Source organism: Rhinopithecus roxellana, chromosome 6, assembly GCF_007565055.1.
Source record: "Rhinopithecus roxellana isolate Shanxi Qingling chromosome 6, ASM756505v1, whole genome shotgun sequence".
Taxonomy (NCBI): Eukaryota; Metazoa; Chordata; class Mammalia; order Primates; family Cercopithecidae; genus Rhinopithecus; species Rhinopithecus roxellana.
Genome location: NC_044554.1, coordinates 47,766,200 through 47,789,076, shown reverse-complemented (window position 1 = coordinate 47,789,076; position 22,877 = coordinate 47,766,200). Strand labels below are relative to the sequence as shown.

The following is a 22,877-nucleotide window of genomic DNA, read 5'->3' as shown; positions in this document are numbered from 1 at the left end:
CACTAAGTTCAATGTCGACCTCTTGTGTCACACATGCTAATGACAAAACAAAACAAAAACGTTTTAGAAAAACAGGAATTGTAATCCTAGCACTTTGAGAGGCCAAGGCGGGAGGATAACTCGAGCTCAGGAGTTCAAGACCAGCCTGGGCAACACAATGAGACCTCGTCTCTATTATTTAAAATAGTAAGAAAACCAGGAATTATCTCACCATGTGCAAATACTGCCCACCAGCCAGAAAGGCAGTTTTGATATTCAATAGGTCACATTATATCTGAAGCAGCACCAGGTAATTTCTACGAAAACTCAGTCTCTAAATGTTTTTCCTGGTGCTAATTTGTAATACACCAATGCTTGTAAGAAATAAAGGTGTGCACATCTGCAGACACACAGCTCCCTGAAAATTAAATCCAGCCAGTTCCAAGGCATTTGAACTAACAAGTTTTGTTTTGTTTTTTCTTTTTCTTTTTCTGGAGATGTGGTCTCTGTGGCCCAGGCTGTAGTGCAGTGGCGCAATTACAGCTTCCCTGCAGCCTCAACCACTCGGGCTCAAGTGATCCTCTGGCCTCAGCCTCCTGAGTAGCTGGAACTACAGGTGCGTACCACCACACCTGGCTCATTTTTCGATTTTTTTTTTTTTTTTGCGGGGGTGGGTAAGAGATGGGGATCTTGCTATGTTGCCCAGGCTGGTCTGGAACTCCTGGCCTCAAGCAATCGTTCCATCTCGGCCTTCTAAAGTGCTGGGATTACAGGCGTGAGTCACGGCGCCCAGCCTGGACAGACTGAAAAAAACTGTTACTTGCTGGTAACAAAACACAGCTCTGGACATCCTTTGAGAAAGTCGCCATCCCACCTCAGAAAAACCACACACACACACCCTCCCGGAATTATTTCCTCATTTGGCCGAAAACTTTTACAGGGTCCTCCAGGCTTGCATCATGGCTAGCTTCTGCCACTCTGCTTCCACGCTTCCAGCTGGGGACTAACCACTTAACAAAGCCAAGTTCAATTTTAATTTTCCAGAACTGACGCAAAGCAAAGCGCAAAGAGCCTCAACCTGGGGTGTGGAGTGATAGACCCGACAGGGCTTTATTCCACTAGACAGGCATCGACCCAGGACCTGAAGCGGTCCCTGCCTGCTGTCAGGTCCCCGCCGCAATCCCTGGCCCGGACTCACACCTGGCGCAACGCAGGCTAGGTCTGTGCCGCTCGAGGTGGGCAGAACCACAGGACCGCCTCCCCTGGGGGCACGGACGCCGCCCGCCCCTCGGGCCCGCTGACCCCGCGCGCCGCGCACTCCGCATACCTCTCCTTCGCGTGGCCCGAAGCGCGGGTTGTAGATGAAGAAACTCAGCGGCGCGGGCGGGAACTGCTTCTCCTGGGCAGCCCAGGGCCCGCTCCCGGCCCCGGCCGCCGCTGCAGCCATGACGACCCGGCCCCCACCTCGGGAGCCTCCCACGGTCAGCCCACAGACAACAGCCACTTGCCAGGACACCACACTTCCGCCTCCCTCGTCTCCGCCCCGGAAGCGCTCGCCGCCGGCCCGGAAGAAGAACCCGCAGCGCAGTGTCCTCTTCTAGCACCCCCGGGTGGGCTTGTCTGTTTCCTGGCAGAGTTTGTGTTTTGCTGGCTCGCGGCGTTCTCTCCTGGCTACAGGCCAGGGCTGCGCGTTTCTGGAAAAACTGAGCGGGGCACTTTTTTTTTTTTTCTGATAGGGTCTCAGTTTGTCATCCAGGCTGGAGTGTAGTGGCGCGATCTCAGCTCACTGCAGCCTCAACCTACGGGACTCAAGCTATCCCCCTGCCTCAGCCTCCCAAGTAGCTAGGATTACAGGCGCGCGCCACCAAGGCTAGTTTTATTTTGTGTAGAGGTGGAGTCTCGCTGTGTTGCCCAGGCTGCTCTCGAACTCCTGACCTCAAATGGTCTCCCACTTCTGTCTCCCAAAGTGCTCCGATTACAGGCGTGAGACACCACCGCCCAACCTGTCGTTGTTTTGGTGGTATTGTTTTTAATTTAAGAGACAGGATCTCGCTTTGGCACCCAGGTTGGAGTGCAGTGGTGCCATCATAGCTCACTGCAGCCTCCAACTCCTGGGCTCAAGCGATCTTCCCACCTCAGCCTGAGGAGTAGCTGAGACCACAGGCATGCACCACCATGCCCAGATAGTTATAAAAATATATATATATTTATTTATATATAAATAAAATAGAGACCAGGTCTCATTTTGTTGCATGGGCTGGTCTCGAACTCTTGGCATCAAGTGATCTTCCTGCCTCTGTTACTGGATGGAAGGTCTTGACCATGGATTGTCCAGGTTCTTGGCGTGTTGAACAAAGAATTGAACAAAATGCACAAATAAAGTAACAAAAAAACAAAGCAACGAAAGACAAAACAAAACAAACCCGGGTAAGGAGGAGACAGATTTATTAAAGTGAAAGTACAATTTACAGAGCAGGAGCGGGATAGAGCAAACTGCTCAATAGCCCTCATTAGGATTTTTATTAAGCTACAAGAATTAGGTAACGCCCCTAGATGCCAGTTAGAGGCCTCCAATTGGTTACACCCTCTGAAGGATTGGCCTGTGACCAATCAGAGGTTGCAGTGGAGACTTGCGCCCCCCCCCCCCCGCCCCCGTCAATCAGAGTCTGACACCCCACCCCACTCTGATTGACTGAATCAGCGTCTGATTGACGGAATGAGCACGGAGCACGTGGCCTCTACTGCCTAATCTTGCCTAGAACTGGCTGCACCTGCTGTTCTTTTGTTTATGCCTTAAGCCTTGGTTAAGGTTAACCTTACCCTCATTCCCTATTCTGCCTCACCTGGCCTCCCAAAGTGCTGGGATTACAGATATGAGCCACCCACACCTGGCCCATTGAGTTTTTAGTTTATTTAAAAAGTATTTTGTTCTGAGACAGCACTTTGCTCTGTTGCCTATGCTGGAGTGCAGTGGCCAGATCGTACCTCACTGCAGCCTGGAACTCCTGGGCTCAAGTGAGCCTCCCGCCTCAGCCGCCGGAATAGCTGGGACCACAGGTGCGTGCCACCATGGCTGGCTAATTTTTAAATTTTTCGTAGAGCTGGGGTCTCACTATGTTAACCCAGGCTGGTCTCCTGGGCTCAAGTGATCCACTGGCCTTGGGCTCTCCAAGTGCTGGGATTATAGGCATAAGCTCCTGTGCCCACATGGCATAGTTTTTTTGTAGAAGGAAATGTAAAGACACAAAGGAAGTCTCATTTAGAAAGAAACAAGGCTGAGCACGGTGACTCATGCCTGTAATCCCAGCACTTCAGGAGGCCAAGGTAGGTGAATCATTTGAGGCCAGGAGTTCGAGACCAGCCCTGTCTCTACTAAAATACAAAAAATTAGCCAGGCATGGTGGCACATGCCTGTGGTTCCAGCTACTTGGGAGGCTTGAGGCAGGAGAGTTACTTGAACCCAGAAGGTAGAGGTTACGGTGAGCCAAGATCGCACCACTACACTCCAGCCTGGGCAACAGAGCAAGACCCTGTCTCAAAAAAAAAGAAAAGAAAAGAAACACATTTAGGGGCAGATGTGCATTCCGTTTGGCCCATTAACATCATCTACAGAGTCCCTGTTTGAGAGGCCTCAAGTGACCATTGGATCACCCACATTTACAAAGTTTGCCCCTTCCCCCCATTCCTTCAGCGCAGGTCTGGAGGCAGATGGGGCACTGTGTGTGCCACGGGAGCAGGATCAGAGGTGGCAGACTCCCCAGAGTGCCTGTTCCTGGACCTCGTCGCCTGGGATTCCCTTGCCTTTGAGTTGTGTGGGTTGTGGCATAGTTGGGGCGGCTTGTTATGGTTATTTGGATTCAAGCCTTGGCAGCATATGGTTTGGCCAAACTCAAGAAGACTTTGGTTTAGGTTGCCTCATCTGTCACATATTAAGTTTGGAAGCAGAACCACTTCCCTTATCCAGCCTGGCAGAATAAACCACATTTAGGGAAGTGATGAATTGGAATCTGGACTTGAGGCAGATCTGGGTGCATATCCACTTCTGCCATTCACCGACTGCACCAATCTCCTTGCACCAAAGAAGAGGTAGAGACCCTCTTGTCTCTCTTATTTGGAAAATGGCTCATAGTAAATTCCTCCCAAGCGGGAATTTCACTTGAAGAATTAAGTGGGACTGTGAGTGTGCATCAGCTGCCAGCACCTCATCATGATTTCATAAACGATTGCTACTGCTCCTTGCCATTGACTCTCCCAATTAGCTTGCTCTAGTGCTTGAAATTATCCCATTAGAAATCCATGTTTTGGCTGGGTGTGGTGGCTCATGTCTGTAATCCCAGCACTTTGGGAGGCCGAGGCTGGCAGATCACTTGAAGTCAGGAGTCTGAGGCCCACCATGGTGAAACACTGTCTCTACTAAATAAATAAATAAATAGGCCGGGCGCGGTGGCTCATGTCTGTAATCCTAGCACTTTAGGAGGCTGAGGCGGGCAGATCACTTGAGGTCAGGAGATTGAGACCAGCCTGGCCAACATGGTGAAACCCCATCTCTACTAAAAAAAAAAAAATACAAAAATTAGCCGAGCATGGTGGCAAGCGCCTGTAATCCCAGCTTCTTGGGAGGCAGAGGCACGAAAATCACTTGAACCTGGGAGTCGGAATTTGTAGCGAGCTGAGACTGTGCCACTGCACTCCAGCCTGGGCTACAAAGTGAGACTCTGTCTACAAAAAAAAAAAAAAAAAAGAAAGCCGCAGTTCCAGGCTAGGTGGTTCTGAACTTAGGTTGTCACATATGTCTGTCTCTTCCCTATCAAGGATGTGTGTGTGTATATATACACACACACATATATACACACATATACATATACGTTATATACACACACACATATACACACACACACATATATATACACACATATATATATAGGTTTGAGACAGGGTCTTGCTTTGTTGCCCAGGTTATAGTGCAGTGGTATGATCATAGCTCACTGCAGCCTCTAACTCTTGGGCTCAAGCGATCCTCGTGCCTCTGCCTCCTATATAGCTGGGACTACAGGTGCGGGCCGCCATGCCCTCCTTACTGTCAAGGAAAGTGAACTTCTTGAGGCCAGGACTCTGTTGGAGTCATCTTCTGGTTCCTATTGTCTAACACAGTGCCTGTGTCACAGGACACAGTAAATGTGTGTTGAATGAATGAATGGAGGAGGCAGGGGATGGGGAGGAGGGGGCAACAAACGTCAGAGATGGGCTTTCATCCTTCAGAGCTCAGCTACTGCATACCCTGTGAATGGAGCTCAGTCCACAGGCTGATCTGACATTCAAGTGAGTTCTCTACTCCGCTCAGCATTGAGCTCTAAGAAGCAGCTGCAGGGTAAAGGTTTGGGTGCAACGTACAGCTCTGAGACAAAGGGCCTCTTCATCCTATTCTGTTAGCAGAAATATCAGACCAGTGAGTGGAGTGACCAATCTTTTCTCTGTTGATTTAGAGCCCAGAGACACTGTGTCAGTCAGAGGTGACCTCTACTGTGAGGGTACATCTTTCTCCTGCAGTTAAAATTGTCCTTGACTTCCATCTCCTCCTGGGATCACTTGTGAAGGAGCTTCAAAAATCCGGTTTTGTGGTTTTTTTTCTGAGACACGTTCTCACTCTATCGCCCAGGCTGGAGTGCAGTGGAGTGATCTTGGCTCACTGCAACCTCTGCCTCCCAGGCTCAAGTGATCCTCCTGCCTCAGCCTCCTGAGGAGCTGAGACCACAGGTGTGCGTCACCATGCCCACATTCTTTGCAATTTTGGTAGAGATAGGGTTTCTCCATGTTGGCCAGGCTGGTCTCAAACTCCTGGGCTCAAGTGATGCTCCTTCCTGGACCTCCCAAAGTGCTGGGATTAGAGGTGTGAGCCACCACGCCCAGCCTTGTGACTTTTTTTTTTTTTTTTGAGACAGAGTCTCACTCTGTGGCCAGGCTGTAGTGCACAGTGGCACGGTCTTGGTTCACTGCAACCTCCGCCTCCCAGGTTCAAGCGATTCCCCTGCCTCAGCCTCCCAAGTAGCTGGGACTACAGGGGCGCGCCACTCTGCCCAGCTAATTTTTGTATTTTTAGTAGAGACAGGGTTTCATCATGTTGGCCGGGATGGTCTCAATCTCTTGACTTCATGATCCACCTGCCTCGGCCTCCCAATTGTGACCCTTTTTATTCAAAAATTTCAAATGGGCACAATTTCTATCAGTCATGGTTCAATTGGAGAAGCAGAAGCACTAGAAAATATATATTTATATATGTATATTATATATAAGAATGTAATTTTAGATGTCAATGTCAGATATTGTACAATTATGTAATCCTGTAATACATGTGAAGAATTGCAGGTCTTGGCTGGGCACGGTGGCTCATTCCTGTAATCCCAGCACTTTGGGAGGTCGAGGTGGGTGGATCACCTGAGGTCAGGAATTCGAGACCAGCCTGGCCAGATGAATGGCCACCAGCACTGGCCTCCCAAGAGTAAAGTACTATGGCTACTGCTTCGTGCCACCTTCAAGTCCCAGGCCAACTGTCTCATGGCCCACCCTAACTACATATCTAAAACCTAAGCAAGTTGATGTATGAAAAAGCCATCACACAAGTAATACCACGGTTTGATAAAGTGAAGTGGCGGGTGCACAGGTATTATGGTGCTCAATATTCTCCTTATGTTTGAAATACTTTATGATTTAAGAATAATTTAAGAGCCAGGCGCAGTGACTCACACCGGTAATCTTAGCACGTTGGGAGGCTGAGGCAGGCCAATGGCTTGGGCTCAGGAGTTGGAAACCAGCCTGGGCGACATAGTGAGGCCTCATCTCTACAAAAAAAGAAAGAAAGGGCCGGGCGCGGTGGCTCAAGCCTGTAATCCCAGCACTTTGGGAGGCCGAGGCGGGCGGATCACGAGGTCAGGAGATCGAGACCATCCTGGCTAACACGGTGAAACCCCGTCTCTACTAAAAATACAAAAAACTAGCCGGGCGAGGTGGCGGCGCCTGTAGTCCCAGCTACTGGGGAGGCTGAGGCAGGAGAATGGCGTAAACCCGGGAGGCGGAGCTTACAGTGAGCTGAGATCCGGCCACTGCACTCCAGCCTGGGCAACAGAGCGAGACTCCGTCTCAAAAAAAAAAAAAAACAAAAAAAAAAAAAAGAAAGAAAGGAAGGAAGAAAGAAATGAAAAAAACTTAGCTGGGAATAGTGGCATGCACTTGTAGTCCAAGCTACTCGGGAGGCTGAGGTGGGAGGATCACCTGAGCCTGGGGAGGTTGAGGCTGCAGTGAGCTGTGATCGCTCCCCTGTATGCCAGCCTGGGCAACAGAGCAAGACCCTGTCTCAAAAACATGATAATTTAAGGTGAATAGATTTACATTCATTGTAGAACCCTTAGGAAAACAATGTCAAAATCTATCCCCCCACCACCAGAAAAAAGTTGACTTTTTGAAACCTGTGAAAACATATGCAAATGAAGAGTCCTTCCAGTGAATAAATTAACAGGCCAGGTGGAAACCATCCTGGTGATACCAATTTCATCTGTCTTCTTAGTGTTTGCAAAGTAACCCCATACCTTAGCATGAGCAGAAGAGATATAAGATACGTTTTTGCTTGCAATTGGATTCCTGAGTGCTCATCATTACTAAGTACTACTACTTAGTAAATAACTACTTACAAAATACTAAAGCATTTACTGAGTATCAGTGCTTAGCAAATGACTACCTGCAAAATACTAAAACATTTACTGAATAGCAGTACTTAGCAAATAACAACTTACAAAATACAGAAGTGTTTACTGTGTAGCAGCACTTAGCAAATGACTGCTTACAAAATGCTAACATATTTACTGAGTATCAGTACTTAGCAAATGACTACCTGCAAAATACTAAAACATTTACTGAATAGCCATACTTAGCAAACGACTATTTACAAAATACGGAAGTGTTTACTGTGTAGCAGTACTTAGCAAATGACTACTTACAAAATGCTAACATATTTACTGAGTAGCAGTACTTAGCAAATAACTATTACAAAATACTAATTAGTTACAGATTTGTGCAATTATGTAGTGGTGCTAAATATTAAAATACTTAGTATTTATAAAATACTAAAGTATTTACAAATTACTGAAGTATTTACTAATTAGTAGTACTTACAAAATAGTATTTACAAAAAAGTATTTACAAAATCCTACTTCATAGTATTTTGTAAATACAAAATCTTATAAATACTTCATAATATACAGATGCTGAAACAAAATACTAGATAATGTTTGAAGTATTTTAATAATTCTCAACCACTAAACATTCACAAAGCTGGTTTTTAAAATTTTATTTTTTTATGCTAATCTCTGTATTGTTCCAATTTTAGTATACGTGCTGCCAAAGCAAACACACAAAACTGGTTTTAAGATCATGTTCTGGATGGGCGCGGTGGCTCACACCTGTAATCTCAGCACTTTGGGAGGCCAAGGTGGGCGGATCACCTGAGGTCAGGGGTTCAAGACCAGTCTGGCCAACATGGTGAAACCCGTCTCTACTAAAAATGCAAAGATTATCCAGGTGTGGTGGTAGGCACCTGTAATCCCAGCTACTTGGGAGGCTGAGGTAGGAGAATTGCCAACCTGGCAGGTGGAGGTTGCAGTGAGCCGAAATTGTGCCACCGCACTCCAGCCTGGTGATAGAGTAAGACTCCATCTCAAAACGAAAACAGAAACAAAAACAAAAAAAAAATTATGTTCTACCAAAATATGAACTACTCTCCCAAACTATAAGCCAAAATTATAATTAAGTAAAAATAGTCAAAATGAAAGCCACAGTTCCAGCCCTGTTTTATAAGCAATTAGGGAAAAATAACAGGATGCTTGTTTTTTCAGCTCTGTGACCTACGTTGCATTCTAGACCTTCATTTCTTTCTTTTTTCTTTCTTTTTTTTTTTTTTTTTTTTTGAAATAGGGTCTTGGTCTGTCATCCAGACTGGAGTGCAGTGGTGCGATCACAGCTCACTGCAGCCTCCACCTCCATGGCCCAAGGCGTCCTCCTGAATGGCTGGGACTACAGCTGCGCCACCACACCCAGCTAACTTTTACATTTTTTGTAGAGACAGGATCTTGCTATGTTGCCCAAGCTAGTCTCAAACTCCTGGGCTTAAGTGATCCTTGAACCTTGGCCTTCCAAAGTGTTGGGATTACAAATCTGAGCCACCACACCTGGCCATAGACTTTCATTTCAAAGTCAGCATATGCCTGGGCGCGCTGACTCACGCCTGTAATCCCAGCGCTTTGGGAAGCCAAGGTGGGCGGATCACCTGAGGTCGGGAGATGGGGACCAGCCTGACCAACATGGAGAAACCCCGTCTCTACTAAAAATACAAAATTAGCCAGGCGTGGTGGCACATGCCTGTAATCCTAGCTACTCAGGACGCTGAGGCAGGAGAATCGCTTGAACCCGGGAGGCGGCGGTTCCAGTGAGCCGAGCTTGCACTACTGCACTCTGACCTGGGCAACAAGAGCGAAACTCTGTCTCAGCAACAGCAAAGTCGACATGCATCGTTTGGGTGCTGAGAACAAGCTCTCTTGAGGCAGACCTGTGGTCATCTGCAAATTAGGTAAAAATAGAGAAGGCAAGCACAAAGATAAAGTTGGCTGTATGTTTGTCAATCCCTTTTCTGGATTGTTATAATTTTCTCTAGAGTTTTGATTTCATTTTGGGTATGTTATATTTAACATTTTCCTTCAGTACATAAAAATACATACAAATGAGTCAAACAATGAATAGAAATTTTGGGAACAGAACGGCATGCCAAGCTTTCATTAATTTGCGTGTGGGACACACTCTTGGCATGAAAGATTTTTTTTGAGATCAGAATTTATTACTACTTTGGGCCAGGTACGGTGGCTGATGCCTGTAATCCCAGCACTTTGGGAGGCTGAGGCAGGTGGATCACCTGAGACTGGGAGTTTGAGACCAGTCTGGCCAATATGGTGAAACCTCATCTCAAGTAACCATACAAAAATTAGCTGGACATGGTGGCGGGCGCTTATAATGCCAGCTAGTTGGGAAACTGAGGTGGGAAGATCACTTTAACCTGGGAGGCAGAGGTTGCAGTGAGCCGAGATCATGCCACTGCACTCCAGCCTGGGGGCAACAGAGCGAGACTCTGTCTCAAAAAAAAAAAAAGAAAAAGAATTTATTACTACTTTGGTTTAGTGATAATAACTGGGCAAACTCTGCATCTCTTTTCATTTTATTTATTTTATTTTATTTTATAAATTTATTTTTGAGACAGGGTCTCGCTCTGTCACCCAGATTGGAATGTAGTGGAATGATCATGGCTCACTGTGGCCTCAACTTCCAGGCTCAAGGGATCCTCAGCCTCCCAAGTAGCTGGGACCACAGGGGCATGCTACCACACTCAGCTAATTTTTAAGTTTTTTTTGTAGAGACAGGGTCTCCCTATGTTGTCCAGACTGGTCTTTTTAAAATTTTAAATTTGACTTTTTTCCTTCATTTTCTCTAGTTACCACGTTTTTTTTTTTTTTTTTTTTGAGATGGAGTCTATCTCTGTTACCCAGGCTGGAGTCGCAGTGGTGTGATCTCGGCTTGCTGCAACCACCACCTCCTGGGTTCAAGCAAGTCTCCTGCCCTCTTGCCTCAGCCTCCCAAGTAGCTGGAATTACAGGTGCTTGCCACCACACCTGGCTAATTTTTGTACTTTTAGTAGAGACGGGGTTTCACCATGTTGGCCAGGCTGGTCTCTAACTCCTGACCTCAGGTGATCTGGCTGCCTCAGCCCCCAGCACTTTGGGAGATGAGGCGTGAGCCAACGCACCTGGCCCATGCTGCACTTTTATAAAGGCTCCAGTCTTCTCTCACTGTTCTGTACTCCTCCCAGCTGGCGATAACTAGTATTACCATTTTACTACATCTCCTTTTATTCTTTTCATTGTGAGATACATGTTGAATAGGAAATTTGTATGAAATTTATGTAATGACTCAACTCGGGTAACTTAAAAAAATTATTTTCAAATTATACTTCCCATCAAAGACTTGGAAATGCTAATTTTTTTTTAACAAAATGCAAACTTAGAAAAATAACAACTAAATAAAAAAGTACTAATTAATGAATATGCTCAGATGTGCAAAGAAGCCAGCCATGGTGGTTCATGCCTGTGATCCCTGCACTTTGGGAGGCTCAGGTGGGAGGATCACTTGAGGCTAGGAGTTCCAGACTACCCCTGGCAACATAGCAAGACCCTGTCTCTACAAAAAATTCAAAACTTAGCTGGGTGCAGTGGTGACCACCTGTAGTCCCAGTTACTTGAGAGGCTAAGGCAGGAGAATCACTTGAACTCAGGAGTTGGAGGCTGCAGTAACCTATGGTTGCATCACCACACTCCAGCCTGGGCAACACAGCAAGACCCCATCTCTAAAAAATTGTTTTCTAATCCCCAAAGAGTTTTACTTGTATGCACAGGTGGAGTAAATCCCCCCTCAACCCCAGCAGAGTATGCTCAGAATCCAAATAACAGAATTAAAATTCGGTATGAGTATAGATGAGATTATCAGGTTTCATGTAAGCATACCACCTGGCACTTCTTGGGTGTTAGAGATGGTGCTTCATTATTGCTGCTTATTGGCTGTTGACAGAGACTCTGAAATGAGTCCCTAAGATTGGGTTGGAAGAATGAAAAAGTAGTGTAATGTTATTTGAAATGGACAAAAATAATAGTCCATTTACATTGTACTTTTGAAACAGTAGAATGAATAAAATTTATGAGTAACCAACTATAATTCTACCTATTGAAAATCCAGCCAGGTGCAGTGGTTCACGCCTGTAATCCCAGCACATTGGGAGGCCAAGGCGGGTGGATCAGTTGAGGCCAGGAGTTTGAGACCAGCCTGGCCAACATGGCAAAACCCCGTGTCTACAAAAAATACAAAAATTAGCTGGGTGTGGTGGTGCGCGCCTGTAATCCCAGCTCTTGGGAAGCTGAGGCAAGAGAATTGCTTGAACCTGGGAGGTGGAGGTTGCATGAGCTGAGATTATACCACTGCACTCCAGTCTGGGCAACAGAGCGAGACTCTGAAAAAAAAAAAAATTTCTAGGGTATTTATCCCTTTGTGTACATCTAAGCATTTTCCCTGAGACAGTCAGGCCTAATAGTCTTGACCTAATCCAATCCTGATGAGCTTGGCTTTACTCACAGCAGTTTTTAATTGTGTTGTTTGGATTTGGGGAACACTCCTGGCGCATTTAATTCCACCTGTGACTAGGAGGCAACCTCTTGGGGCACTAGTTTATTTTTGTAGAGATGGGTCTTGCTATATAAGACTTAATGACACAGTGTCCCCTGGGGGCTCCATATAACCCCCCCCCCCTTTAGTCATTTTTCCTATTCAGGTGCCCTCCTGATTGACAGAAAAGAAATAAGAGAAATTAGGCTGGGCATATGGCTCATGCCTGTAATCCCAGCACTTTCAGAGGCCGAGGTAGGAGGACTGATTGAGGCCAGGAGTTCAAGACCACCCTGGCCAACATAGTGAGACCCCCCCCCCACCAGTCTCTATTTAAAAAAAAGAGAGTGAGGCCGGGCGTGGTGGCTCAAGCCTGTAATCCCAGCACTTTGGGAGGCCGAGATGGGCGGATCACGAGGTCAGGAGATCGAGACCATCCTGGCTAATACGGTGAAACCCCGTCTCTACTTAAAAATACAAAAAACTAGCCGGGCGACGAGGCGGGCGCCTGTAGTCCCAGCTACTCGGGAGGCTGAGGCAGGAGAATGGCGTAAACCCGGGAGGCGGAGCTTGCAGTGAGCTGAGATCCGGCCACTGCACTCCAGCCTGGGTGGCAGAGCAAGACTCCGTCTCAAAAAAAAAAAAAAAAAAAAAAAAAGAGAGTGAGAGAAATCCACGCTCTTAACCTAGATTAGGGTGAGGTTGTCTTGGCAGCTGCAGTGGGTAAGGAGTTCTTGGTCCATGAAAAACTCACAACTGTGATTTAAAAAGCATTATCGGCCGGGCGCGGTGGCTCAAGCCTGTAATCCCAGCACTTTGGGAGGCCGAGACGGGCGGATCACGAGGTCAGGAGATTGAGACCATCCTGGCTAACACGGTGAAACCCCGTCTCTACTAAAAAAAATACAAAAAACTAGCCGGGCGAGGTGGCGGCCCCCTGTAGTCCCAGCTACTCAGGAGGCTGAGGCAGGAGAATGGCGTGAACCCGGGAGGCAGAGCTTGCAGTGAGCTGAGATCCGGCCACTGCACTCCAGCCTGGGTGACAGAGCGAGACTCCGTCTCAAAAAATAAAAGAAAAAAAAAAAGCGTTATCATCCACGTTGTTTCTCTGAGGTGTCTGTGGTGGTCAGAAGCCCCATGGAATGACAGAATCACCCGTTTAGAACTGTTGATGAGACAAAGAATTCTTAGCTGGGGATGGCCGGTGCAGTGAAAAGAAAATAGCAGATCATAATATACCAGTGTATGGTGCGGCGGTGAAGGCAAAATGTGGATTGTTTTAAGAATCAAGGCTCAGCCAGGTGTGGTGGCTCATGCCTGTCATCCCAGCACTTTGGGAGGCCGAGGTGGGCAGATCACCTGAGGTCAGGAGTTCGAGACCAGCCTGGCCAACGTGGTGAAACCCCCTTCTCTACTAAAAATACAAAACTTAGCTGGGCATGGTGGTGCATGCCTGTAATCCCAGCTACTCAGGAGGCTGAGGCAGCAGAATCGCTTGAACCTAGGAGGCAAAGGTTGCAGTGAACCACTGCTCTCCAGCCTGGGCAACAGTGAGACTCTATCTCAAAAAAACAAAACAAAACAAAAAGTCACTATGCTGAGAGTGATACTGTAAAATAAATAAATAAACAAATAAAAGTTTGTCCCTGTCCCCCTAAAGTCATCTTGAGGCCCCCTACTAGTATGTGCCCCATACTTTGAGGAACTACATTTAACATGACCCTCCGGAAAACAGAGTTCAAAAGCCACTAAGCTAGTTAGTGCGCCAGAAGCAATCTGGAAGAGCCCCAAGGTCTCTTGTGAGCTGGAGGGTTTAGTAAAAAGTGTGAGCTTTTACACAAGCTCTCCAGAAAATGCCTCAATTGTTCCCAGGAGTCTTCAACTTGCAGGGTTAGCCAGAGAGAAGAGCTTTAATGTGCTACCTGGAAACCAGCCTGGTGAGAATTTCCTGGCTTGAGACTGCCCAGCCCTAATGACAGCCCTGTAACAGAACCCCGGAGGCTAGCCTCAAATGCGAAGGCGAGTCTAGGTGTACTGGGCTCAGGTGAATCGCCTTAGAGCCAGGAAACCAGTGGCTGAGAAAGAGAAGGGGGAGCTGTCAGAGGATGGGTGAGAGCAGGTGAGGCTCTCTGAGAGCTTGTTTCTCTCTCTCTCTCTCGCTCTTTTTTTTTTTGAGAGCGGAAGAGGAGGAGGAGGAGGAGGAGGAGGAGGAGGTGGAGGAGGAGGAGGAGGTGGAGGTGGAGGAGGAGGAGGAGGAGGAGGAGGAGGAGGAGGAGGAGGAGGAGGCGGCGGCGGCCAGGTATGGTGGTCATACCTAAGATTGGGTTGGAATCTTTTGGGAAGCCTAGGTGGGTGGATGGATCACCTACGATCAGGAGTTCAAGACCAGCCTGGCCAACATGGTGAAACCCTGTCTTTAAAAATACAAAATTAGCAGGCCAGGAGCGGTGGCTCAAGCCTGTAATCCCAGCACTTTGGGAGGCCGAGACGGGCGGATCACGAGGTCAGGAGATCAAGACCATCCTGGCTAACACGGTGAAACCCCATCTCTACTAAAAAATACAAAAAAAATTAGCCGGGCGTGGTGGCAGGCGCCTGTAGTCCCAGCTGCTCGGGAGGCTGAGGCAGGAGAATGGCGTGAACCCGGGAGGCGGAGCTTGCAGTGAGCCGAGATCGCGCCACTGCACTCCAGCCTGGACGACAGAGCGAGACTCCGTCTCAAAAAAAAAAAAAAAAAAAAAAAAAAACAAAATTAGCCACACGTGGTGGCAGGCTCCTGTAATCCCAGCTACTCGGGAGGATGAGGCAGGAGAATCGCTTGAACCCGGGAGGCGGAGGTTGCAGTGAGCCGAGATCACGCCACCGCACTCCAGCCTGGGTGACAGAGTGAGACTGTCTCAAAAAAAAGAAGAAAAAAGACTTGAAAATGGGTCTGTGGTGGCTCACACCTGCAATCCCAGCACTTTGGGAGGCTGAAGTGGGAGGATGACTTGAGACCAGCAGTTCCAAACCAACCTGAGCAACATAGCGAGACCCTCCCCCACCATCTCTAATAAATAAACAATAAAAAGTAAGGCCAGGTGCGGTGGCTCACGCCTGTTATCCCAACACTTTGGGAGGCTGAGGTGGGAGGATCGCTTTAGCCCAGCAGTTCGAGATCAGCCTAAGCAACATAGCAAAAACCTCACCTCTACCAAAAATACAAAAGTTAGCCAGGTGTGGTGGTGCACGCCTGTAGTCCCAGCTACTCAGGAAGCTGAGGTGGGAGGATGGTTTGAGTCCAGGAGGCAGAGGTAGCAGTGAGCTGAGATCATGCCACTGCACTCCAGTCTGGGCGAGGGAGCCTGATCTTGTCTCAAAATAAATAAATATATAATAAAGAGGAAATGGGTTCGTTTGTACTAACCTGGAAGCGCAAGTCTCTCCTGAGCTTTACAGACCGCTACAGACACGCATTCTGTTTTGTCTTAATTAAAAGCAAAGTGGCTTTCTAACTAAGGCATGGCAGAAAACACACCGGTAAGAGTGATTGGCTGGGCGCAGTGACTCACGCCTGTAATCCCAGCACTTTGGGAGGCCAAGGTGGGCTGATCACTTGAGGTCAGGAGTTTGAGACCAGCCTGGCCAACATGGAGAAACCCCATCTCTACTAAAAATACAAAAATTAGCCAGGTGTGGTGGTGGGCGCCTGTAATCCCAGCTACTTGGGAGGCTGAGGCAGGACAATAGCTTGAACTCGGAAGGCAGAGGTTGCAGTGAGCCAAGATTGAGCCACTGCACTCCAGCCTGGGTAACAGAGTGAGACTCCATCTCAAAAAAAAAAGGAGTGATTTTATGCTGGCGAAAATCCCTTTCTATTAATTTCAGTGTTCAGAAGAGTTGCTGAGAAAAATCCTAGCTTGACAATGGCATTTATCTGTAACTTTAAAGAAACAACCAAAAAAAAAATCCTCCAAAACCTGATTTCCTTGTTTGCTCAAGCGTAACACCAGCGTGGCCCACTTCAAGCTTGATGGGACCAGAAATCTGACGAAAAGCCCTTGGTCCCAGCTTGCTTGAATATCCTGCTGAGAAAAAAACACGCCCACACATCGGCAGATATGAGAAGCCTGTCTTTATTGGGTGATTTTTAGAGGCATTGCCTGTCGGGGGATGGGGGCTTACAGAAGTCGTCAGGGCATATCCACCACGGAGAAAGTCGTGAGTGACTCTCTCATGACCTCGCTGAAACAATGAGCAAACTGCAGAAGGTTTCCGGGGAAATTAACAAATTAGGTAGGGGTAGGATGTGGGGTTCCCCATTCCCAGGGCTTTGGAGTCCTTCCAGGTGATTATTCCTTTCTCTCTTTTCTCCAGAGACTGGGGCTTTTAAGAGTGCACCATTTCCTGGAATTCTAGAACACAAGAGGTGAGAAGAGGGTCAGTGGAGGTGGCTTGGTTCTTTACAGACATGCTGTGGCCAATGAGAATTCCAAAGAGGGAAGGAAGTGAAGAAAATTGTCAGATGATGGGCATGGCCCCCTTGGAGGGAACAAAAGTAAGAAAAACCGGCCGGGCGCGGTGGCTCACGCCTGTAATCCCAGCACTTTGGGAGGCCGAGGCAGGTGGATCATGAGGTCATGAGATTGAAACCATCCTGGCCAAAATGGTGAAACCCTGTCTCTACTAAAAATACAAAACTTAGCTGGGCGTGGTGGCGCGTGCCTGTAATCCGAGCTGCTCAGGAGGCTGAGACAGGAGAATCGCTTGAACCCGGGAGATGGAGGTTGCAGTGAGCTGAGATCGTGCCATTGCACTCCAGCCTGGATGACAGAGCCAGACTCCATCTCAAAAAAAGGAGAGGGGAGGGAAGGAGAGGAGACCTGGGTATCAATGACTATATCTCCAGGGAATCCACAGGGTTCCCTTTCTCTGAATAATCTTATTTAACAAACACCTTCAGCTTTGCGATAGAGGCCTTTGAATTAGAACTTGTCAAGCCCATCACTTCTATTCGTTCATTTTGAATGAATGAATGAATTCAGTGTAATTACCTGTGGCCATCTGTGAACATTTAACTTATTGTCTGGTCAATTTCAGACAGAAAGGGGAGGTTTTCTTTCTCTATTCTGTAGCTGGGTATCGCATTTTTAGGATATATTTGATAGGGTGGGACTTTGAACGGACTCTCCTCCATTGAACCTACCTCCACAAGTTTCTGTTACTGAAAGAAGGATAACAGTAATAATAACAAGGTATGGATGTTACAGATTGATATAAAAAACTGGGGATTTGCTTTATATTTATCGATAAACTTTATTTATTTGGAAATCTTTCATGGTTATGTTTATCTTTTTTTTTTTTGAGACAGAGTTTCGCTGTTGTTGCCCAGGCTGGAGTGCAATGGTATGATCTCGGCTCACTGCAACCTCCGTCTCTTGGGTTCAAGCGATTCTCCTGCCTCAGCCTCCCGAGTAGCTAGAATTACAGACGTGCACCACCACGCACGGCTAATTTTTTATATTTTTAATAGAGACGGAGTTTCACCATGTTGGTCAGTCTGGTCTTGAACTCCTGACTTCCCGATCTGCCCGCCTTGGCCTCCCAAAGTGCTGGGATTACAGGCTTGAGCCACCACGCCCAGCCCGTGGTTATGTTTAAATAAGTCAACCCCCCCCTTACCTAATCTGTTTTTATGAGCTATCTATCTGCATTAACTCCCATGTAGTAAGCAATAGTGGTATAATTTTGAACAGGGTTTTTTTTTTTTTTTTTTAATAAGCATCTAATGTAGCAGTTTTAAATTTCAAATTGGCACCACCGGAAGGACCACCATACGTTCTGCTGAGTTGGCAGGCACATAGCTAAAAAGCACGCTAGCAACGTGACAAAAGCAAGTGAAAATAGTCCTACAGCTGTGCTAGTGTATTCTAAAGCTCAAACCTAGGATTCTGCCTATGGAAGATGCAGTAAATGAGGTTGGCTTATTTGTTCTCTGTTTAATATTATCCACTTGGCGGGCTAATGTCCAACAAAAAATATTTGTCTAAACCCTTGAAAACGAAGAGGCCTTCATACGCACGCCAGAGGACCCTGGTCTGAAGATGTAAATCTTCCCCTTATTCTGAGAGGTTCAAACCCCACTGGTGGAAATTCCTTGTGCTATATGCAGGTGCATTATGGCATCTTGCAAATAATTGGCCAGGTGGCTAGCTAGTCCCCTAGTCAGGTGAAGGATATTTTGCAGCTCCTAGACAATGACCAGTGTGACCAGCTTCTATAGCACCTCCCGAGCATTATGCCAGGGTTTTCACACACATCATTTGCATCCTTACTTTAGTCCCATTTTACAGATGAGAAGACTGAGGCTCAGTAAGGTTAAGAAAGGGATTTTAAGCCACATCGGTTGGATCTCACAGCCCAAGCTCTCACGGATGCTTCCTGAGCTAGAGTGTTTTATGCTACGTACAGGCGCGGACGTACCCTCTGCTCCAATTTTTCCATCTCCGTCATTATCCGCAGCAGCCATCAAGGACTTGGTTTCTGACTCGGTCAGTTCTCTGGCACCACTCTCAAACTTCTGGAGGAAAAACCTACAGGATAATAAAGATCCATGGGGATTTTCTGAAAGATCATGCATCTCTGTGTTTACACTTTTGTTTTTCCTTTAAGTAAATCATCTGTTTCCAGCACTTCCAATAATTAGCCAAGGTCTTAGCAGAGGTTTCCTTAAGCTATAGAAACCAATGGTGGGCATTTCATTTTTAAGGGTTTTTTTTTTGTTTTGGTTTGGTTTTTGGGTTTTTCTTGAGACAGGGTCTTGCTCTGTTACCCAGGCTGGAAGGCAGTGACACCATCATGGCTCACTGCAGCTTCAACTTCCTGGGCTCAATCAATCCTTCTGCCTCAACCTCCCAAGGAGCTGGGACAACAGGTGCTCCCCACCATGCCCCACTAACATTTGTACTTTTTTTTTTTTGAGACGGAGTGTCACTCTGTTGCTCAGGCTGGAGTGCAGTGGCCGGATCTCAGCTCACTGCAAGCTCCGCCTCCGGGGTTTACGCCATTCTCCTGCCTCAGCCTCCCAAGTAGTTGGGACTACAGGTGCCCGCCACCTCGCCCGGCTAGTTTTTTTGTTTTGTTTTGTATTTTTTAGTAGAGACGGGGTTTCACCGTGTTAGCCAGGATGGTCTCGGTCTCCTGACCTCATGATCCACCCGTCTCAGCCTCCCAAAGTGCTGGGAGTACAGGCTTGAGCCACCACGCCCGGCCAACATTTGTATTTTTTTATAGAGACAAGGTTTTGTCATGTTGCCCAGACTGGTCTTGAACTCCTGGGCTCACTCAAGCAATCCGCCCACCTCAGCCTCCCAAAGGGCTGGCATTGTAAGTGTGAACCACAGTGGCTGGCCCATTTTTAAGCTTTTAGTGTTTTTAATTTTTATTTATTTATTTATTTGAGACAGAGTCTGTCTCTGTCACCCAAGCTGGAGTGCAGCTGCATGATCTCGGCTCACTGTAACCTCTGCCTCCTGATTTCAAGCGATTCTTATGCTTCAGTCTTCTGAGTAGCTGGAATTACGGGCGTGAGCCACCACGTTTAGCCAAAGTTTTAGTTTTCTAAAGTCCATTTCCCAAAGGAAATCCCTTGCACCAAAGAATCTTTGCGGCTGGGCGCCGTGGCTCACACCTGTAATCCCAGCACTTTGGGAGGCCAAGGCAGGAGGATCACTTGAAGCCAGGAGTTTGAGACCAGCCTGGGCAACATGGTGAAACCCCATCTCTACTCAAAATACGAAAATTAGCTGGACGTGGTGGCATGCACCTGTAATCCCAGCTACTTGGGAGACTGAGGCATGAGAACCACTTGAACTTGGAAGGCGGAGGCTGCAGGGAGCTGAGATCACCCCACTGCACTCCAGCCTGGGTGACACAGCGAGACCCTATCTCAAAAAAAAAGAAAAAAAAAAAAAGAATCTTTGCACCTGCAGTCTTCACTGCCCATGTTGAGGGCTTTGCATGGGTAGATGTGTGGTCAGCTGACTCATGTCCTTTGCTTTAATGATGCTTGGCTGAATGACCAACACTGAGGCTGGCCATTGAAGAAATACTCAGTATCCTGGCCCCCATTGCACCCCAAGGCCACCCAGCAGTGCTGGGTACCAGACAGACTCAGGACAAAGCTTACTTAAGCTCTTCTTCATCCAGGTACCCACTCTGGTCGTTGTCTATGAACCGGAAAACGTCCTTCACCTGACTGGCTGACATCTTGGAGAGGCCTGACGTCTGGAAGAATTTTTGGGGTTCAAAAGTGTCTGGGTCTGAAGAACAGAGAATGAGTTATTCTGACACTCACTGGATCACATTCTATATTGGGACCAAGGTACTGAAAACACAGATGATTAGAAATACTTCAACAATATCCCTGAGCTACGGGGATGCTCAACTGGTCCAAGATTTTGGGACAGCCGAGACTTGATGGCTCTGTGATGGCATCCCATGTCCCCTCTGTCCCAGCCTTCCCTCCTCCAGCTGGTTTTGTCCATTTCCCTTTTCCATTCTCCTCTCCTCTGCGCCTCCCCCTCCCCCTGGCCCACTTTACAGGCGGTGTAGCCCAGCCCGCAACATCCCTGGTCTAATTGGTAGGGGAAATGCAATCACTGGATTTCAACAGGCTAAACGACCTTTGGCGATTTCTTTCTCTTGTTTTTTTCTTTCTTTCTTTGTTTTCTTTTATTTTTATTTTTCTTTTTTTGAGACAGAGTCTCACTGTGTCTCCAGACTGGAGTGCAGTGGCATGATCTCGGCTCACTGCAAACTCTGCCTCCCGGGTTCAAGTGATTCTCCTGCCTCAGCCTCCCGAGTTGCTGGGATTACAGGCGTGCACCCCCATGCCCAGATCATTTTTGTATTTTTAATAGAGACAGGGTTTTGCCATGCTGGCCAGGTTGGTCTTGAACTCCTGACCTCAAGTAATGCACTGGCCTCGGCCTCCCAAAGTGCTGGGATTACAGGCGTGAGCCCTTCAGTGATTTCTTGCTTTCATGTTTTGTAGGTTTCTTTTGTCTTACAGAAGTGTAATTGTGTGCTCAGATCCCAGATCTCTATAATTTTAGTTATCTGATAAATAGCAGTTTTCTTCTCCAATTCCACGAAATTTCCAGCCAAGCTCTTAATTAATTATTTATTTATTTAGAGACATAGTTTCACTGTCGTCCAGGCTGGAGTGCAGTGTAGCAATCATAGCTCACCACAGCCTCAACCTCCTGGGCTTGAGTGATCCTCCTACCTCAGTCTCCCGAGTAGCTGGGACCACGGGCACATGCCACCATGCCCTGCTAGTTTTTATTTTTATTTTGTAGAGATGGAGCCTTGCTATGTTGCCCAGGCTGGTCTCAAACTCCTGGGCTCAAACAGTCCTCTCACCTTGGCCTCCAAAAAGTGTTGGGATTACAGATGTGAGCCACCGTGCCTGGTCTACATTTTTTTTTTTTTTTTTTTTTTTTTTGGCAGGACAGAGTCTCACTCTGTCTCCCAGGCTGGAGTGCAGTGGTACGATCTCACCTCACTGCAACTTCCGCCTCCCAGGTTCAAGCAATTCTCTGCCTCAGCCTTCCCAGAAGCTGGGAGTACAGGCGCCCACCACCACGCCCGGCTAATTGTTTTGTATTTTTAGTAGAGATGGGGTTTCACTATCTTGGCCAGGCTGGTCTTGAACTCCTGACCTTGTGATCCACCCGCCTCGGCATCCCAAAGTGCTGGGATTACAGGTGTGAGCCACTGCATCTGGCTGCCTGGCCTACATTTTGATTTTGTGTTGCTTCGCTGAAGGTGCAAAGCTGTGAGGAAATCCCATCCCGCCCCACGTCCCCTCTACCTTGGCATTCCTGGAGGGCTGCTGCAATGTCGTCAGCACTGAGCACGTCCGTGATGCTCATTTTCTACCTACTCACACAGAATAAACGAGATGCGATAAGCCACAAGCAGGGACGTGCACATCCAGGGCAAACGTCTTCTCAGGCCCACTGAAACTGTACGTCTGTCTAGATTTTTTTTTTTTTTTCAATTGAGATGGAGTCTCACTCTGTTGCCCAGGCAGGAATGCAGTGGCACCATCTCTGCTCACTGCAACCTCCGCCTCCTGGGCTCAAGTGATTCTCCTGCCTCAGCCTTCTGAGTAGCTGGGATTACAGGTGCGCACTATCATGCCTGGCTAATTTTTGTGTTTTTAGTAGAGACGGGGTTTCGCCATGTTTGCCAGGCTGGTCTCGAGCTCCTGACCTCAGGTGATCTGCCTACCTCGGCCTCACAAGTTGCTGGGATTACAGGCATAGGCCACCGAGCCAGGCCTGTCTAGAATTTTTAAATGTGATAAGCATGGTTTTGTATTAAGTGACGGGACAGAATATCCAAATTAAAACCAGATACCAAAAAGACCCCAGCCCTTTTTATCTCAGAGCCTTCTTTTGAATATATGCCAAAAATGAAAACAAAAATATATGACCTAAAGAAGGATTCAAGCGTTTTCTTATAAAAATTATACTGACATAATCAGTCATATCCACAGGCAGCTACAAACCATGTTACAAATGCACTGGCATTTTCCTACACCAGCCCGAGAGATGCAATGTTGCAATTTCCACGTGGGAAGGGATACATTTTGGCCCCTTGCAGAC

General features: G+C 47.3%; 2 protein-coding genes and 1 pseudogene across 3 annotated transcripts in view; all 3 read right to left on the bottom strand.

The window, feature by feature from the left end:
• Positions 1–1,511, bottom strand: part of LOC104668276 — a 28,550-nt pseudogene extending 27,039 nt beyond the window's left edge. The window contains exon 1 of the transcript XR_004057931.1: positions 1,307–1,511. The product of XR_004057931.1 is annotated as a vacuolar fusion protein CCZ1 homolog B-like (transcript). The remainder of the gene's footprint in view (positions 1–1,306) is intronic.
• The window catches only part of LOC104667537 (protein PMS2CL-like), a 1,213,215-nt gene that overhangs the window by 313,425 nt on the left and 876,913 nt on the right, over positions 1–22,877 (bottom strand). The gene's annotated exons all lie outside the window — the stretch shown is intronic.
• LOC115898164 (putative oncomodulin-2) lies at positions 16,323–22,139 on the bottom strand. The gene is made up of 4 exons (XM_030931981.1): positions 22,079–22,139; positions 20,390–20,534; positions 18,685–18,794; positions 16,323–16,616 (listed from the first exon to the last, which is right to left on the bottom strand). The coding sequence occupies exons 1-4, from the start codon at positions 22,137–22,139 to the stop codon at positions 16,591–16,593; spliced, it is 342 nt and encodes a 113-aa protein (XP_030787841.1). The 3' UTR covers positions 16,323–16,590.

What these genes read in the sequence shown, in the direction of transcription:
- LOC115898164 (XM_030931981.1), bottom strand. Translation starts at nt 22,139, where the DNA reads ATGAGCATCACGGACGTGCTCAGTGCTGACGACATTGCAGCAGCCCTC. An exon ending in AGCCCTCCAGGAATGCCAAG is followed by an intron (nt 20,535 to 22,078) that starts GTAGAGGGGACG and finishes AATAACTCATTC; the next exon opens with TCTGTTCTTCAGACCCAGAC. An exon ending in CTGGATGAAGAAGAGCTTAA is followed by an intron (nt 18,795 to 20,389) that starts GTAAGCTTTGTC and finishes ATTATCCTGTAG; the next exon opens with GTTTTTCCTCCAGAAGTTTG.